Source organism: Gorilla gorilla, chromosome 8 (genome assembly GCF_029281585.2).
Source record: "Gorilla gorilla gorilla isolate KB3781 chromosome 8, NHGRI_mGorGor1-v2.1_pri, whole genome shotgun sequence".
Lineage (NCBI taxonomy): Eukaryota > Metazoa > Chordata > Mammalia > Primates > Hominidae > Gorilla > Gorilla gorilla.
The window spans coordinates 125,945,173-125,964,416 of NC_073232.2; the positions used below are offsets into that span (position 1 = coordinate 125,945,173).

Genomic DNA, 19,244 nt, shown 5'->3' on the forward strand with positions numbered 1-19,244 from the left:
CTTTTTTGTTATTAAAATTTTCCTGGCCCTTTCCACACTTTTTACACTTCATACTCTAATTCTGCATGGGAAAAAAAAGTCTTAAAATAATCATAACAAAAGTTGTCAGTCCAAACCCATTCTGCCCTTGGTTTAAACATCATTTCCCTGCTAATGAGGGGCAGAGTAATGTCTTTTAACTTCCTTCCTCAGGCAAAGATGGTGCTGTTATGGGTCAATGGGTAATAGGTGAATAGTTCTTTGGTAAAGGAAAGAAAAGATAGTGAAGGAAAAGGAAAGAAAAAGAAAATGGCAAGGGGCGTGAAATGAATGCTAGGTTCTGATGAGACCAAGTTCCAGTTGGCATGCTAAGATCTGCAGTGAGCACATCACTTTTCCAAGTTTAATTATAGCCTGCCTTTCAAGGACTGCCAGCAGGCTAACATTCTGCCAATAAAAATCATTTCATCACCGGGTTACACCCAATTTGATAATCATATGACTTATTTTAATCAGCTCTTCCCCTAAATTACTCAATTTCTAATTGGGCCATTTGGCAAAACTCTCTTAACACCCCACTCTGGCTGGCCAGCCTCTGTACTTGCTTCAATGGCCTCAAGCGAGCTACGCTGGTTGTCCGTGTCCATCTCCTTGGAAGCAGACAAATGGGGCCAAAGCAGGCATCATAAATTTGGATGGGAGTTGAGGGCTAACATTCTACTTTGGCTCAGCTATAATAAATGTATCTGTGTGTAGGTTTCAGTAAGCACAGCCTTCAAAGTCTCACTTCTCTGCCTCTGGCTCTGTGGTCACACCTACATGGTACTTACGTCACTAGCGAGTTCGTGAGCTTTCTTGGCGTTCTGATATGCTGGAGTGATCATAGCTGGGAAGCTGCCCTTTCCCCTGTGCTCCTCATACTCCTCCGGGTAACCCTGCCGGGTGCGTCAAAAACTTCAGTGAGTAATGCTTCCCTCCCCAGATGGGTGGGATTCAGCAATGGTCACTCATAGAGCCTCTTCTCACAGAGGTTCATCCACCTTGGGTATTTCAGTGATGTCCATGTGGTAGTCTAAACATTCCTTTTAAGATGGCAGACCCTGGAGTCAGGCCCACTTACTGGTGCCCAGCACATAGTCAGCACTAAATAATGGCAACTGATATCATGATCATCATCCTTATTTCCACTGGATAAATCAGACACTCTACCACTCTCCCAGGCCCATATGTTATGAAATATTCACTTTTTAACTGACAACCAGGGAAGTCCTTTGTCTTCCAGTAGGTCTCGAACACTACCTTACTCACATCCAGTGGCAGATCTATGTAGAGACCTCCCCCTGTGGTACTGTCTCCCCCGGTGGTACTGCCTCCCCCGGTGGTACTGCCTCCCCCGGTGGTACTGTCTCCCCCGGTGGTACTGCCTCCCCCGGTGGTACTGTCTCCCCCGGTGGTACTGTCTCCCCCGGTTAGAACTGCCGTCCCCAATGGTATGTGTCATGTAACCAGAAAAGGAGTATTATACAATGTTTGTAATATGGGAGGAAAAACTTCAAATTACCATAAGATTATCTGAAATGGGACTAAATGTATATTTCAGACTAAGGATTATAATCTTTGTCTTAATCCTTTCTTTTATCTTCCCCACACCATCCATCCACTCCCAGAAAGGAAAACCTTCTCTTTCATGACACTGTCATCACATGACGGATAACCCCTCCCTGGCAGCCAGATGTACTTTAAGACCCAGCTTAGAGACAGTCTCCTTGTAGAAGTCCCTGAGTCCTCCTTCACCCCTGGACCTGCCCCAGGCAGAGTCCTCTGTGTTTTCACTGTACTTTTTGCATAAATCTGAAACAGCCCATATGGTGCCCCCATTAGGCTCACGACTCCATCTCTCTGTGGCCTCCTCCAAGCCAGGGGCCTGCCCAGCTCCAGCACCAGGGCTTTGACTGTGGCACACACATTTTCTAAAATAAAATAGTTGGGTCAGATTAGAAAGTCCAGGTTCCCCTTTATCCAACAATGAAAACCATTTAGCCCGAGTTCTCCTTTTTGCCTGGCTGCCGGAAGGTTCTGGCTAAATATAATAAGTAAAAAAAGGTTAAGTTTTTTTAAAAGGTTCTCAAATTCTTTGGTAATCTGCTCTATGGCTTTGTCCATTCTGCCCTATAGTTTTGTGTTTGTAACTTTATTTTAGTTTCTCTCTCTCTCTCTCTCTCTCTCTCTCTCTATATATATATGTATGTTGTAAGTGTTAATCTTTTTTCAAGACACCTAATCCTGTTAATTACATGGTAAAATCCTTTTAACAAGTCTAGTTACTTGTTAAAAAGAAGAATGAATTGGTTGGCATTTAAGGCACTACAGATATTTATAGTTATCTGCCTGCTGGCTTCTCTCTCGCTCCCTCCTCCTCATGCCCTGGCGAGTCATGCTAAATCACAACAGTGAAATGCCATGCTAGACTGAGTCCTCTCAACAGCTGCTGAAGGTGCTATCAAACAACACTCACTTTGATTCTTGCATTTGTTATTTTCAGGACTGAAAACTTCAATCAAATCGTCCTACTAATCAAGAACCAGCTATGATACTATGAAGTTACATTTCATCTGTACCTACAGACATGTCTAGGTACACATATGAAATGATACATGTGTCTTATAACTACTGGTAGATAGGATTGGCCAAATACAGGACAAAATACTTTTTGCCAAATATAGAAGCCATATATTTTTTAAGCTGATTTTTAAAAGTTGTCCTGAGCTTTCCAAACAATATATTTAAAATACAAAACCAGTAAAAACATTTTTCACTGGTTTAAAGCACTAAAAGACCACTTAATTAACTTAGAGAATTTGATTAAATGGCCTTTTAAATTCAAAACCAAGCATTTTTGCTCTGGCAGACATTTTCAAAGGAGTCCCAACTGACCTTCACACACATCCTAAGACTCACATGAGCATATGCCTAACTATGGCAATGTGTCTTTCTAAAGAAGAGAAACAAATTCATTGTGGTTTTCTAAATCATATATGTTGTAGAGAGTCTGCTTACTGACAAATAATTCAAACAACTGTCCAATTATGAATAAAAATCACTTAAACCCATGGAATGTATTCTTCCAATACACACACTTGCTCTTCCAATGTTCTTCACTTGCAACTGTGAACAATAATGCTTCCTTTCTACCCTACAACACCTGGCTAGTACCAGAAAAGACAGAGGGATGTGCAAATAATAATTAGCTTGTGATTGTCATCTTAATCTTTTTTTACTCCCTGTCAAGATGTAGTTCATCTGAGAAGTGAAATTGGAAAAAGGGTTTGCATTCTCTGGCATACTGATTTATCTACCAACCTAGATAAAAAAATTCACTTTCTAAGAAAATGAGCCCCACTACTCAGTGAAATGCTCAATATTTTTCAAGATGCATTTTGATCTCTATGTTGCTTATGATAGAGACCACCTAAGCTTAGCCAATCTTAGTCGTAGCGACTGTTCTTCAATGGACAGATAGGAATGCTTTCTTCTTGGCCAAGCCACCATATTGGTATAAGTCATTTATTAATTTAAAGAAAGAAAGTGCCTCAATCTGTTTTCCTAAGTGGGTCAAGTTGAGCCCCGTGCAATTGTTTGTCCACTACTTTCTATCTTGGAAAATCTACCTTTCATAAATAAGGTAAAGATAAACCACAGCCCCACCCCTGATTAAATGGTCATAGCTGTGTCACAGCCTAGAATGGGCCAAACATGGAAAAGAGCAGGTCAGGAGATCATTTTGTCACATACCTGGCCATATTGGTCTGCACATTCCCTTGTCAAGATGCCCTCAGCTCCAATGGCTGGACCAGCCATTCCCCTCATTTCTTTTTGATATTGTTGATGGTACCTCACCTGTTTTAAGGCAAATGACAAACTCGGTGAATTTGACTCCCATGCACAGGAGCCAAAAGAGTAAAAGTGAATGTCTTAATGGAATGTTCTTTTTCTGCTTGGATCTAGGGAGTAGGTATGTCTCAGACATAAAAGTGCCAGGTCCTTGTCATTGGTAAAATTGACTTAAAACTATGAAGGAAAACTACTCCCTGGCTTCAGGGTAAATGCAAAAGTCAACAGGAAGTTGGACTCCTCAGACCCAGGTTCACATTCCTCTTTCTCCCTAACATGACCACATTGTCAAGGACACTTACATCACTTGCCAGCTCATTGGCTCTTTTGGCTATCTGATAGGCGGGTGTGATCATCGCAGGGAAACTGCCTTTCCCTCTTTGTTGTTCATAGTCCTCTGTGTATCTCACCTGAAATGAAAAAACATGTGAATCACATGCCCCATGTTTATCAGATGATCTTAGTGAGATGCTCTGCTAAGGGTTCCATGACATCCTGCCCATCTCCTGTCATAGCTCACAAGGCATATAATTGGCTTACAGTTTGATGGGCCATGTGCATCTTAGTCATCTTCTTATTCCCAATACCCAGCACAGTGCCCGGCACATGGAGACACCCAATGTGGAGTTCAACACATGCTTGCTAAGCATCTGGTGCAGGCTAGGCACTGGGCCTGGGCAGAGTAATAAGTCTTCAGCCCTCAAGGAGTTGTCAGCCACGTTTGGGAGACACAAGAGTCTTCTCAACCCCAGATTGAGGCTAAGGCAAGAGGAAACCATGTATGAAGCAGAAGCTGGATTTGTGCTTCAATGTCCCATTCAGAACAACACTAAGTTCTTGATCTTATTATGCTGTGGAACATTTGGATTATGTAAAGGCAAGTGGTAAAAGTTGTTTAGAAATTATGTTCTGTAATTTGTAGTGGCAAGAGAGATTTCTCTCAGATAACTCAGATACATCCAATTTGGTACTAATCCAATCTAAAGTTTTCTCTTTAAAGAAGTGTTTTTGCAAGGTCTCTGCTAACTGACTTATCAAGCCCAACCATCCTTGACCTCAGGAATTTCTTCTTGTTACCCATGCAGGGCTAAAATGTCTCATACATTCTCCCTCCCTCCACCTCCAAGCAAGGAAAGAATGAGGGATCTTAAGTGCAAACCACTACATCTTGGCCTTCCTCATTTCTCTCTCTTTTTTATTAATTTAATTTAATTTAAGTTCCAGAATACATATGCAGGACGTGCAGGTTTGTTACATAGGTAAATGTGTGCCATGGTGGTTTGCTCTATGTATCAGCCCATCACCTAGGTATTAAGCCCGGCATGCATTAGCTATTTATCCTGATGCTGTCCCTCCCCTCAGCTCCCCACTGTGGGCCCCAGTGTGTGTTGTTCCCCTCCCTGTGTCCATGTGTTCTCATTGCTCAGCTCCCACTTATAAGTAAGAACATGGGGTGTTTGGTTTTCTGTTCCTGTATTAGTCTGCTGAGGATAATGGCCTCCAGCTCCATCCGTGTCCCTGCAAAGGACATGATCTTGTTCCTTTTTATCATTCTATTATAGAGATACATGCACATGTATGTTCATTGCAGCACTATTCACAAGAGCAAAGATGAGGAATCAACCCAAATGTCCATCAGTGATGGACTGGCTTCCCTCCTTTCTTACATCACTTTGAAGCTGTGCCCCAGCCTTGCTCCGTAGCAGCTCAGGAGTATCCGCCACCGTGGAGAACCTGGAGATGCGTTCATCATGCCCTCTCTTATACTCCACCTGATGAGAAGACAGTAGAGTCAAGGGCGCACCCACCTCACAGCCTCCTCAGTGACCTCTCCCTGTGGCTCTCCTAAAGCTGCACCATCAGGCTACACTCAATGCAAACCTGTGGCAAGTCTTCTGTGGCTTGTTTCATGGGCTCCTCCTCAAAAAGCATCTATGCCAATGTGCTAAGTCCAGGAGTGTGCCAGGGACTGCCACACTCCAACAAATATTAACTTGCTTAATCTCCATAACAATCACATTTGGCAGGACTAATGTTTTCCTCACTTTACAAACGAGAAGCCAAGGAAGAGAGAAATTAAGTAATTTGTCCATGGTCACATAGCACTAACGGATAGAGCCAGGATTCAAATTTCAACATTCTGGCTCCAAAATCTGAGCTTTTAACAAATAAACTTTGCTACTCTTCCGGTGAACCTGACATCCAGTTAAAAATTAGTGTCTTCGGCTGGCTGTGGTGGCTCACCTGAGTAATCCCAGCACTTTGGGAGGCCAAGTTGGGTGGATCACAAGGTCAAGAGATTGAGACCATCCTGGCCAACATGGTGAAACCCCATCTCTACTACTAAAAATACAAAAAAATTAGCTGGGTGTGGTGGCACGTGCCTGTAGTCCAGCTACTCGGGAGGCTGAGGCAGGAGAATCACTTGAACCCAGGAGGCGGAGGTTGCAGTGAGCCAAGAATAAAAATAAAAATAAAATAAAAATAAAAATAAATAAATAAAATAAAAATAAAAATGAAAAATAATAATGTATTCAGTGCTAAAGCAAACTCAAGAAATCATGTGGTCCAGACTTTGGGTGAACTACACATTCTTCTCTGTATTTTATAGACATGGTCCAATCACAGCACAGAGAATACTTGACGGGGAAAAGTAAGAACACAGTTTTCTCTGTAATATGACATTAATGGTACCTACTTCCCCAAAGCACTCTCTTACTGTTTTTTCCCTAAATCACGGGGGCTCATTAATGACAAAAATTAGCATAATCAATGGTGAAAAAGCACCCAGACACTCACTTGGCTGGCCAGCTGGTTGGCTTTCTTGGCCCTTTGATAAGCAGGTGTGATCATGGCTGGAAAGCTCCCCTTGCCCCTGGGTTGCTCATAGTCTTCTGTATATTCCTGTTGGTCAGAACCAATGTCAGCATGAGAACTGAGATGATATTGAATGACAACTAAGAAAACTGCAATAAAACCAATGAAACTAGATTCATAAAGTTCTTGGGAAATATTTCAATCACCTGTAATAAATTTAAAAATGGCTTATAATTGACCATTTGAATAAAACCATCAGCACTGAAGAACTCATATTTCCCATGTCAAAGCGGCTCCTCTTCAATGTTCATATCAAAATATGGGGACCTGGCACAACTCAAGGGCTGCCCTTTGGCTCTAAGGCCTGTAGGTACCACAGCTATTAATTAATACGTGGGTGACTTTCCTGTAACTCGTCTGCTAGCAAGAGTACTACAGTATTGGAAGTAAAATGTCTCTTTTTCTTTCCTTCTGACTTTTTGAATATCTCTGATGATTAGCTTTCCTAATGAGACTTATCACCTTAGCATTTGTGTTTCTAGCATTTTCTTTCCATTTTCTAAAGGAAAAGTCATGAGGACTAACAGTGTTTTCCAAAATAGATTCTTCAAAGGGTAAGTGTACCTAGAGGTAACCAGGAGGGACCTAGTTACCTAGAGCGTAACCTGTGCAAATGACTGAGGATTTCCACAGTCTGGGCTAAAACTGTCTTCCCTATGTGAAAGCCTGCTAAGATCTCTTACGATTTTGGAGGTCAGTACTTTAAAATGGGCCATCAGAGATGGTTCCTTCTGGAGGTTCTAGAGCATAATCTGTTTCTCTGCCTTTTCCAGCTTCTAGAGGCCCCCACATTTCTAGTTCCTGCCCTACATGGATTTGGCCTCTGCTTCTGTCGCCATATCACCTTTCCTCTGACTCTGACCCTCCTGGTTTCAGGGATTAGGACATGGGTATCTTTGGGGATGATAGCATCATTCTGTCTACCACAATTGTAAAAGTCAAGGAACAGTCAAACTAATTGCTAAGTAATTGCTAAACCAATTCCTAAAGCAATTTCTAGGGTGCTTACCTCACCAAGAGACTTTCGAGCCTCAACCATCCTTACAATTTCAGGGTCTGGCAGAGCTCCTGGGCACCAAGCATTCCCTTCCCCATATCCAGTCCAATAGGCTCTCTACAAAGGAAGCACACGAAGGGATACAAACACATGCCCCAGACTCCCAGCAACACTTACATACATTGTCAAAAGAAGATATTCTTAAACATTATAAACTCCTATTGGTAAATCCTGGGCCTCAGCTAACTGAAATGTTCATTTATTTCAGGCTAGAAAATGACCTAAGATTCTAAATAATTGAACTTTCTGAGAACCACTTATGTTACAGGAAAATTTTAAATGTAACAACATTTTCTTGCACACCATTGCATCAAGATTGGGTGAGGAGGAGGGGAAATCACTGTGGACAGGTAATCTGAGATTAATCAACATTATTCAGACAAATGTCAAAAACCTACTACCTGTTATGTGCTTGACAACTGACAATGGCAATAAAAGCAAAAAAAAAAAAAAAAAAAGGAAAGGCAAAGTTTCTCTTTTAAGATACTCATGACCTACCACCTTGGGAGATAAAACTAACATGAAATAAATAGCAATTAGAAAACAGTTATGTGTTTAAGTGTATTGTCTGAGTGATAAGTACAATAAGAATCTTTAAAAAGCAGTCTGTAAGAGATGGGTCCCATATGCGGCAGGAAGATAGAATTTGAGCTGTACCTCCAGGGCTGAGGGCAATTAGTAGAGGCCAAGGGAGAAAGAATGGCATCCACTCTAGAAGGTCCGTTCCATGAAGGCAGGGATTTTCGTGTCTGGTTTACTAATGCATCCCAAAAGCTTGGAACAGTGTGTAGCAACTCATAGACTCAATAATTATTTGTTGAATAAATTCCAGGAAGGTAGGCTGCCATGAATAAAAGCATGAAGGCAGTGATGGGCTCAGTAATTAGGACCATGAGGAGCTGGGTTTGATTGGACCCAAGGGAAAGAGATGGGGAGCCAGGTGGGCTGAAGGGGGGCAAGTTGGACAGGTTGGATAGAGCCAGCCTTTGGAGATCTGGAAAGACAGATTATTCATGTGTGAAATTATACTCAACCTGACTAGCAATCAGGGACATCTAAATTGAAACAAGATGCAGATTGTCCAAACACTTATCTGACAATACCAAGTGCTGGTTAGAATGTTGGGAAACAGGCATTCTCACACACTGCCTTTGGGAGTATAAAATGTACAGCTATTTTAGAATGCAATTTGAGCCTCCATTAAAATTTAAAAGGGACATACCCTTTGATCTAGCAACTTTGTTTTTTCATTATCTAGTCTAGAAAAACACTCACTTGCATACAAAAGAGGTCTTGAACAAGAGTGTTCCTTGCAACTTTGCAATAGAAAAAAAATTTTGGAATAATCCTGTCTATCAATAGGATAGTATGGTATTGTACATCCATTCTTTTTTTTCTTTTCCCTTGAGACAGAGTCTTGCTCTGTCACCTAGGATGGAGTGCAGTGGCACTATCTCAGCTCACTGCAACCTCCGCCTCCTGGGTTCAAGCAATTCTCCTGCCTCAGCCTCCCGAGAAGCTGGGATTACAGGCACGTACCACCATGCCTGGCTAATTTTTATATTTTTAGTAGAGATGGGCCATGTTGGCCAGGCTAGTCTCGAACTCCTGACCTCAGGTGATCCACCCACCTTGGCCTCCCAAAGTGCTAGGATTACAGGCGTGAGCCATGGCACCTGGCCTTGTACATCCATACTTAATGGTGCACCTATGATACACCCATTCACGATAGCTTAAAAGGATGCTCCTGCTGATGTAGAAATATTTCCAAGATATTTGTTGAGTGAAAAATACACACTTCACAACAATGCATATTGTTTCATGAAAAAAGTATACATTTTAATAGAAATATACTGTAAACCAAAAATAAAATTCTAAGCCCCCTAACTATCTGAACAGATCCCTCCTCTCAGCCAAGGACATTCGAAAGTTAACCTGCAAAACTGGTTCAGGCCATGATGGAAAGGGGGAGGTCGAACATGTCTCATTATACCCGCCTCCCTTTCGGAATTCAGGAAAAGCCTACCGACCAGTATTAACACCAACACATACTTTAAGTCTGATAAGAAATACTTACAATCTATTCTCTCTGAAACCTGCTGCTTGGAGGCTTCATCTGCATGATAAAACTTTGGTCTCCACAACCCCTTATTGTAATCCAGACATTTCTTTCTACTGATTTCAGGTCTTTAGTTAATAACTCTTTAAATCAATTGCCAATCAAAAACTTTAAATCTACCTATAACCCGAAAGCCCCCACTTCGAGGTGTCCTGCCTTTCCAGATGGAACCAATGTACACCTCACATGTACTGACTGATGTCTCATGTCTCCCTAAAATGTATAAAAGCAAGCTGTACTCTGACCACCTCTGGCACAGGTTGTCAGGACCTCCTGAGGCTGTCGTGGGTGTGTCCTTAACCTTGGCAAAATAAACTTTCGAAATGGATTGAGACCTGTCTCAGATACTTTTGGGTTTATATAACATATATACATATATAATTTTCAATAACAAATAATACTAGCTGATATTTATTGTGCCTACCACTGTTCTAAGATCTTTTGATCATCACAATATCATTATGTTAGGAAGTGTTTGAAGTTCACCTTACAGATGAGAAAGTTGAAGTAAAGAATGGTTAAATAACTCATTTAAGATCCTTCAATAAATGGTAGTAAGCATGTCCAAATGTAAATTCTAGAAAGATATAGTTTATTTGCAAATCAATAGAGAAAAGTCTGGAAGGATGCTACCCACAAGATTGACGAGAGTGGGTACTTCTACAAAGAAAACTGGAATTGGAGGTGGTGGATAAAGGGTTAGCTTTGTACTGTTTGGATTTTTTTTTTATAATAAGAATAATACAAATTCGTATGTGTATATTATGTGTGTAAATAAAATAAATGGCAAAGGAATTCTGAAATGATGAGTCTGTCAACAGACAGGGGAGGTGGGAAGAGTAAGTCAGGGACACCTAGGAAGCTGGGAGCCTCCTGACCCATGTGAGTACAACAGGCTGGAGAGAGGCCAGCCTAGAGGAGGGAAAGCAGCCACCTTGGGAGGCCTCGTAAAGGTCCAGGCAGAAAATGATGTAGATCAGAACGGGGAGAGTGGAGAGAAAAGGGTGGAGCTGAGTGAAGTGTCAGAGAAAGACAGGGTAGCCTTGGTTTCAAACATGGGTGATAGAAATACAGTGGTTGGAAGGGGAAGACAATGAACCTGGTCTGGGGCAGATAGAGTTCAGGTGATGTTAGGACATGCTGATTGAGGTCTTCCACAGACAGCTGGAATTACAAACTGGGTGAAAGGAAACCTACTTGGTTTTCTCTAGAAGTAATAATAATAATACACTCAATTGACATAGTATGTCATTCTTTCTTTTTCTAAACCCACTTATCACTTGTCTCTCACCTCATTTGCCAGTGGCTGCCTGTTAGGTGCACCTTCCTTATCCTTGGATTTCATGTCCCAATGAAAAACTGATTTAAACTGTTCACCATCTTCTTGGTCACGGATCTGCACAAGGAAGATGTTGTCAGTAATGTTTCCATCAGAAAAGAGAGAAAAACATAGACAAACAATTCCTAGCTAAAACTGGGGGATTTTGCTAAGTCTCAACTGCAAAGCATCTTCACTGTGCTGCAAGGCACACTGTGCTGTCAGTCTCCCTGTGGTTTAACCTGCACCTCCAACCAGGTGGCACATATAGAGCACCTGCTGTGTGTGAAGCTCTTTGAAGCAGTGCAATTAAAGTGACTGAGATAAAGTCTTTATAAACCTACCACACAATACAAATTAGAGTAACCTCAGAAAATATTGGGCATTAGAGTACTGGTTCTTAATTTTAATCATGTAACCATCACCCAGGGAGCTTGTTAAAATGCTGGCTCCTCAATTTTATGAAGATATTCTTCTTATGCCTCACAATTTTACCTTTAACATCCTGATTTATAATACACCTTGAGTTAATTTTTATGTATAGATAAGGGTCAAGGTTCATTTTTTTCTATATAAATACCTAATTACTACAGTACTGTTTATGAAAAGATCATTCTTGCTATGTTAAATTGCAGTGATGCCTTTCTTGTAAGTCAAGTGACCATATACGTGCAGCCCTATTTCTGGACCTTGTGTTGGAGTCCACTGGTCTATTTCTCTCTTCTTGTGCCAATTCTATGCTGAGTTAATAGAGTAAGTCTGCTTTTATAGAGTAAGTCTTGAAATCTGGTGAGTCCTTCAAATTTGTTCTTCAAGATTTCTTGGCTATTTTAGAAGCTTTGTGTTTTTATATTCGTTCAGAATCAGTCTGTCCATTTCCACAAAAAAAAAAACCAGGATTTTGAATTGGACTGCCCTGAATGTATAGATTAATCGGGGGAAAACTGACCTCTCAGTAACATCTTCATAACCTTGAGGTAGACAAAGATTTCTTAAATGTAAAAAGGACTAATTATAAAAGAAAAAACATCAGAAGGTCTTAGGTCCAAACTAAGATATCAAAATTTATTAGGTAGGAAGTGAGGCCCAGAAATCGGCAATTTTGGCCGGGCGCAGTACCTCCACGCCTGCACTCCCAGCACTTTGGGAGGCCAAGGCAGGCGGATCACTTGAGGTCAGGAGTTTGAGACCAGCCTGGCCAACACAGTGAAACCCCATCTCTACTAAAAATAGAAAAAATTAGCTGAGCATGGTGGTGCACGTCTGTAGTCCCAACTACTCAGGAGGTTGAGATATGATAATCACTTGAACCCAGGAGGCAGAGGTTGCAGTGAGCCGACATCACACCACTGCACTCCAGCCTGGGCAACAGAGTGAGACCCTGTCTCAAAAAAAAAAAAAAGAAAGAAAGAAATCTGAAATTTTTACAAGCTGAAGTTTAAATTCTTAATTTTAAACATAATAAGAAAACAAGCTCAGAGAAAAGTTTAAACCCAAAGGATTCTTGTTCCCTATCAAGGGCACGTTCTGATATTGACTTTCCAGGGTTGCTACTGCTTAACGCTACTTGATGCGTATATTTTTAAATATATACACTGAGAGATCTTTACATGCTTTTTCCTTGTATTTTTAAGAAACAATTAAATGAACATTACATAAACTTAAAGTGGGCTTTGTTTGTTTGTTCGTTTTTTGTTTTTACCTACAAATAATACTACCAATATTTTGGGCCAGTTAATTATTTGTTGTGGAGTACTGGCTCGAGCATAGCAAGATGTTTAAGAGCATCCCAGGTCTCCACCCACCAGATGCAATAATACCCCATCAACACCAGTCACGACAATCAATATGTCCCCAGACATTAACAAATGTCCCCCAGGTAGGGGTTGGGGGGAACTGCCCTCCTTGAGAACAATGTACTTTAGGAATCAGAAACACAGGACCAAAAGACCAAAATAGATATTCTGTCCACTTCTAGAAAGTTATATTTGCTGTCCTCCTTCCCCAGTGCAAATCTACCACTGGGGAGGGTTTGCCTCCCCCAGGGACCTTTCGTGAGATTCAGGATTACACCAAGGAAACAGAAAGAGGAAAAAATGCCATAAATCTTACCAGTGGGGTAAGGAAGCATGAAGGGCTAAATTTGATTCTCTGAATAGAAGAAAACCCTAGATGTTTTATTTTTCTAAAAATTCCATTCACACCTACTAAACAGGAAATTCTGTCTTTGCAAGTATTTATTTATTTTTCAAAGGGTGACATTTAGGAGACAAAAACCTGCAAATCTGCTTTGAATGCCAGCTTAAAATCTCTACTTTTCTCCTTCATCACCATCTCTGAAAAATCTCTTTCCTTTTTTGATTTTAGCACTTTCACAATGAATTTGTTTTTTATTCAATTGTCAAAGTCTCCCAGAGGTCACAAGGAGGTGAAAAGGTAATTCATAACACACCCTAGGGCAGTTGTAAGAGCTGGGCCCTGTAAGGGATATGGTTGTTCATTTTACTTTGTCCCTGGTGGGCAAGAAGGAGAAAGTGATCTCAGTAGACAACACACACACATACACACACACACACACACACACCACATACACATATATACATACATACATACATAAACACCATACATACATATATACACTCACTATATACACATATATACATACCACATATGCATATACATATCCCACATGCATGTACATATACATACATATGCATAAACACATACACACCAAATACATGCACACAATACACATGAACATGTGCACACACATACTCATGCACACACATCACATACACACATATAGATGTGTGTGCACACACATTCACACCTACATACACACATATACACACTCTCCGGATGCACACACACATATATATACACACATATACGCTGTCACATAGACGCAAACAAATACACACACGCAGGCTTCCTGGGAAGCTCACATCACTGTCTGTGGCTGGAAATAGAACCAGCAACAATCCTAGCCTTGCTCCAGGTTGGGCCTGTCATACACAGTTAAAATAAAGTGAGTCCACTCCCACCTCAAAAAAAGGAAAATAGTGTGTGACCTGTTGTGTGATTATAAGGTGGAGACATGCCTGCTGTGGCTCAGTTAGAGGAAAAATACAGACATTATGGATCTTTCTGTAGACACTGTAATAAATGCAAACAGTATTCTGAGGTAAAGTACATCTCCTCATGTTTTATGTGTCAAATCCTCACTACACAACTGCAGAAACATATGGATATTTGAAAACATGAACAAGTGCTTTTTGTCTTCTGGAGAGTTTGCCACCCTCGGGTATATATGAAAGAGAGCCACTAATAAATATCCTAAAGTTAAACAGATCTGGATTTGTGCCCAACAAGCTGGGTAAACTAGGCAGGTTACTTAACCTCTCTGAGCTTCAGTTTCCTCAACTATAACACGATAATATTACAGAAGGTTCTTGTCAAGAACACATGAGATAATATAAAGAACTTAGCAGAGTGTTCAGCACTCTGTTTAAGTAAGAGCTAGATTCAATATTTATTGTAATTTCATGTAGCTGCTCTCAGACACCAAGAGATGAAAACAAAGTCCTAAAAGAATTAGGCTTCTCAGTAACCTAGGATTACTTGTGAATTCATAAGACTTGTGAATCCCTAGGAAGCAATGATGTCTGAGCAACAATTTGAGCCTCTGTTTCCTCACCGTAAAATGGGATAATAGTAGTATCAACTTCATTGAGTTGTGGTGTATGTTAAATGAATTAAGTGCTTCTACAGTAAATGCTATATATGCTTGTTAAATAAAAGAAATAATAAATTCACAATTAGTTCCAAGCACTTAGTGAAAATAAGGTATCTTGGCAGCATGTGTAGAGAGCCACACAGCAAGGTCACTACCTCTATCTCACACACAGTTTTTTGGGAGGAGGACAGCTGGGCAGGGAAGGGAGTCAGTTTGAGGTGGAGCAACATTAGGAAGGGAATCTTGGGTAAAGAGGGATCACTAGAGAGTCTTTCACCTCATGGGTAATTTTCTAATTTTAGAAAGCCACTAAAACTTCATCCCACAGAGCAACTTCTTGTGGGCATGGGTTATAGAAGCTCAATGATTCATCATTTTAATAGGTGCAAGAGTTCCATCAATAACTGGTTATTTGACAAAACTCCACTATTAGATTTTCAAGAGGTTGGATTTGGCAATGTGGCCTCCATGTTTACCTCCCCATCTCAACCCCACACGTCCTAAACTAAACTTCCTTTCCAAAGGAAAACATCTTTGACTTATCCTCACCCCAAGGGGAAAACAGGCTGCCAATAATCATAAGTAATGACTGAATTCAGAGAGACTTAACAGTGTGAAACTAAAGGTTTTAATTTTATGTACCAGAATGTCACAGGGAAAAGTCAAGATCCTTGTAATATGTTCCAACTATGTAAGCATTGTTTTATGTATTAAGCACCTAGTATATGCAGAGCCTACTCTATAAACTGTCATCATTTTATGAAACAGTCTTGAGCTGGTCAAGACACAAAGATTATACTGAAATCAAGGACCTCAATTATTCAATCTAGATTATCCTGTATATTGGCTCCTAATATTGTGGGAGAACAAACAGTCACATTTGTTACTCATATGCACTTTACATGCGTATGTGGAGGAAATGGGCAGGTTCACATGCAGACAGAGACACTTAAAAACTTAACATGTGCCTAGCATCGTTAATCGATATATAATATTTGCACATATTTATGGAGTACATATATTTTGTTACATATTAGAATGTGTAATGATCAAGTCAGGGCATTTAGGGTGTTTATTAGCTCGAGTATTTATCATTTCTATTCTAGCTATTTTGAAATATATGATACATTGTTGTTAATTGTGGTCATCCCACTCTGCTGTAGGACATTACAACATGTTCCTTCTTTTATTTATTTAATTTTTTAAGAAATAAAGACATGGTCTCACTATGTTGCCCAGGCTAGTCTCTAACTCCCAAGCTCAAACCATCTGCCCGCTTTGGCCTCCCAAAGTGTCGGGATTGTAGGTGTGAGCCACTGTGCCTGGCTAGAATATATTCCTTCTATCTATTTGCATGTTTCTACCCAGTAACCAACCATTCTCCATACCCTGCATCCCATTGAAAATTAAATAACTTACCCCACTGATGGCCTCTGGAAATGTCCTCACATTTAGGTTTAATGGAGTGTGATAGACGCTGGTGAAGGTGTTGTTCTTAGGGTTATGGCTACAACAAATAGGTATAAATCAAAATTAGAAATGTACTTTATCCAAATGATTGAGGGACTATTCTTAAAATTATTTTTAAATAATAACAGTTATTTTTTAAAAATCAATAAATATAAAACTTAAAAATTAAGTTCATGATTTTCCAGGCAATGCATCTTACAGAAAAAAGAAGCAAATCAAATAAAATCAACATATATAACTGTAAACCTAAATTTAACTGGAAATGATGACTTGAAAACTTTCTGAAGAAAGTAAAAAAAGATTCTGAAATTATTTAAAAGAAAATATTTCAAAGCTCTATATGCATATTTATGGCCATTATATTGTTCTGCACAGTATTTAATAATTTGACATGAGGTTATAGTGGATATATTTGATCTTTTACTTGGAAGAAATTTGAAGTTTTGTGTCCATTGCATAAAATCCCACCTTAGGTCTCTTTAATGACAGGATACAAGCAAACACTTTGGGAGAAGATATTTCTTGGATTTAACCCCGGGTTACATGATTTGAACATTTAGTTGGCTCCTTGTTGAAAAACAAATAAAACTCAAGAGGTAGTGGTGGGAGCATCAAACACTTACGCGTGACAGTACGGCTTTTTCTGGTGACTCACAAAGTTATTAACAGACAGCATCATCTTGCAAACTTCACAGTGAAAACAGGCTTTATGCCATATCTAGAGATCATATAGAGAAGATGTAGCAATTACCCTTTTCCCCCCAGACTCAAGGTTCTTATATATTTTAGGGTAAAAAAATGAACTTCGAGGATAAAATGCTGATTAAAAAAAAATTAAAATCCATACACACAGCTATAACAACACTCACAGTTAAATAAATGGATAACTTTTTTTTTTTGAGACAACATAGAAGAAATAGAAATGTGTAGAACTAAATAAAGGTGAGAAAATATAACTTTTTCTTGTGGTTCAAAACAATTTAACTGAAAATTAAATCTCCATATTTACCTATGTCCATATGTGAGAAGGTCAATTTCCTGTGTTTGTTATTATTCACAAAAGCTAAGAAATGTCTACTGACCTGATCTATACAGCTGATCTTCTCGGCAGGATAAACCCCATACCCACACCTAGAACAGGGCTGCACATTCATCTCGAAGTCGGAAGAGAGAGGACAAAGATAGGCAACAGGCAAGAAATGCAAGGAGAACCCCCAGTCTAGTTCAAGTCTTCAAAATCCGACGACCATAAAATTCCTGTGGGCACCTCGATCTTTCAGAATCCAACTTCCACTTTCCTTTGCTGACCTTCTAGTTTGAAGTCAGCAGTTGGATGGTTTTTAAAGCTGCCACTTACTCAAGGGGCTATTTTGGCCACTCACTCAGCACGCATGTGTCTGGGAAATAAGGTGGAAGTATTTCTAGCTGACGTGCTTCTCTAAATAGAAAAATGAACTCACAACAGCATCATGTTTATGTGGATAACCAAATCCTGGTGTATGATCAGGCAGCATGGAGTGGTTTAGCACTAGCTGTGATCATGACCCAAGAAAAGAACCTAAAGGAAGATGCTACACCGTCATCCAACAATCAAATTAGAAAAGCTTGCTCTATGCGTCCTATGACTAAAGCAGAAAGGCCAGCTCCCAAAAATATAGAAAATAAAATAGGATTGATTCACTCCTTTAAATGGATAAATATCACACTTGAATTTTAACTTTACCTACCCAAAGCATTTACAACAGTTAAACTAAAAACTTAATAAGGTGTTAGTTTGTGTTTAGCTTCTACTGGAACGCAAAACTAAAAACAAATGAGAACTATTGGTGTTTTGACCTCTGTATTTTATTCTAGAATGTTCCAAGAAGGCCTTTGTGCTTGTTCCCTTGCCTCACAGGCCTTAAAAGACGTGATATCAAGACAGAATCTCTCTTCCTGGCTTTGGGAAGCCTCTCATTGCCTTCAGTCTCTGCTGAAATGTCACCTTATCACCTTATAGAAATACCTGATACAAAATGGCACCTCATCTGTCCCCACTCCTATCTCATTATCTTCCATTACTCTTAGCCTGCTTGATGGTCTTCATAGTGGTAATCACAGCTGGACATATTACACGTTAATGTTTCTATTTTTAAAAATTGTGTCTCTCCCATCAAAATATGAGTTCTATCTAAACAGGATCTTTGGTCCTTTTTGCCACTTCTATATCCCCCATGCCTAGAACAAGTTCTGCCAATAAAAGGTGCTTAATAAAGATTTATTGGATTAATGAAATAAATTTAATACTCACACCAAAATGCCTATAGAGGCCAGGTATGAAGTCTAGATAATGGTAGGAACTTTTCCAAATAGATGAGCACTCATCCCATCTGAAGCAGGCAACTGCTCCTCAGTCCCAGCCAACTGTCATCATGAAAGAATCAACATTCCAGGTTGCCAAATATTCTGATTTTTCTGGAATATTTTCCAAATATTCTGAGCACACCAGAAGTCTGCATTGACAAATGAAATTCCCCTTTTTGTATATAAAACAATATAACAGAGTCATGGGCAGTATTTGGCCAGCAGGTTACCAATTTGTGACCTTGGCCCTAAATGTTCTGAGGTTAGGTTGGTGTCCCCAGGTAGGGTGGAGTAAGATCAGTAGTATTTTGGGGTTGTGCTGAGATAGCCAGGGGGTAGGAAGAAGTTCTAAAGCCAATGAAGAAGAGTAGCGTTCAAGTCCACATGAGTATAAGGGGAAGATGAAGTCTCAGGTTTTCCCACATGGGGCTAGGGCTCTCTCAGCATGGGGAGG

The 19,244-nt window shown here is 40.0% G+C and overlaps 1 protein-coding gene across 3 annotated transcripts in view; it reads right to left on the minus strand.

The window, feature by feature from the left end:
- Positions 1-17,760, minus strand: part of NRAP (nebulin related anchoring protein) — a 75,054-nt gene extending 57,294 nt beyond the window's left edge. For 2 of the 3 annotated variants that reach the window (XM_019035276.4, XM_055352175.2), the window contains exons 1-10: positions 17,530-17,754; positions 17,071-17,165; positions 16,397-16,484; positions 11,215-11,319; positions 7,757-7,861; positions 6,670-6,774; positions 5,538-5,642; positions 4,173-4,280; positions 3,772-3,876; positions 810-914 (exon numbers count right to left, since the gene is read on the minus strand). In XM_019035276.4, the coding sequence (XP_018890821.1) occupies positions 810-914; positions 3,772-3,876; positions 4,173-4,280; positions 5,538-5,642; positions 6,670-6,774; positions 7,757-7,861; positions 11,215-11,319; positions 16,397-16,484; positions 17,071-17,165; positions 17,530-17,601 (993 nt within the window). In that variant the 5' untranslated portion in view covers positions 17,602-17,754. Of the gene's footprint in view, positions 1-809; positions 915-3,771; positions 3,877-4,172; positions 4,281-5,537; positions 5,643-6,669; positions 6,775-7,756; positions 7,862-11,214; positions 11,320-16,396; positions 16,485-17,070; positions 17,166-17,529 lie in introns of all 3 variants that reach the window. The other variant, XM_004050113.4, reaches the window with a different exon arrangement.
- Between the last annotated feature and the right edge of the window lie 1,484 nt (positions 17,761-19,244).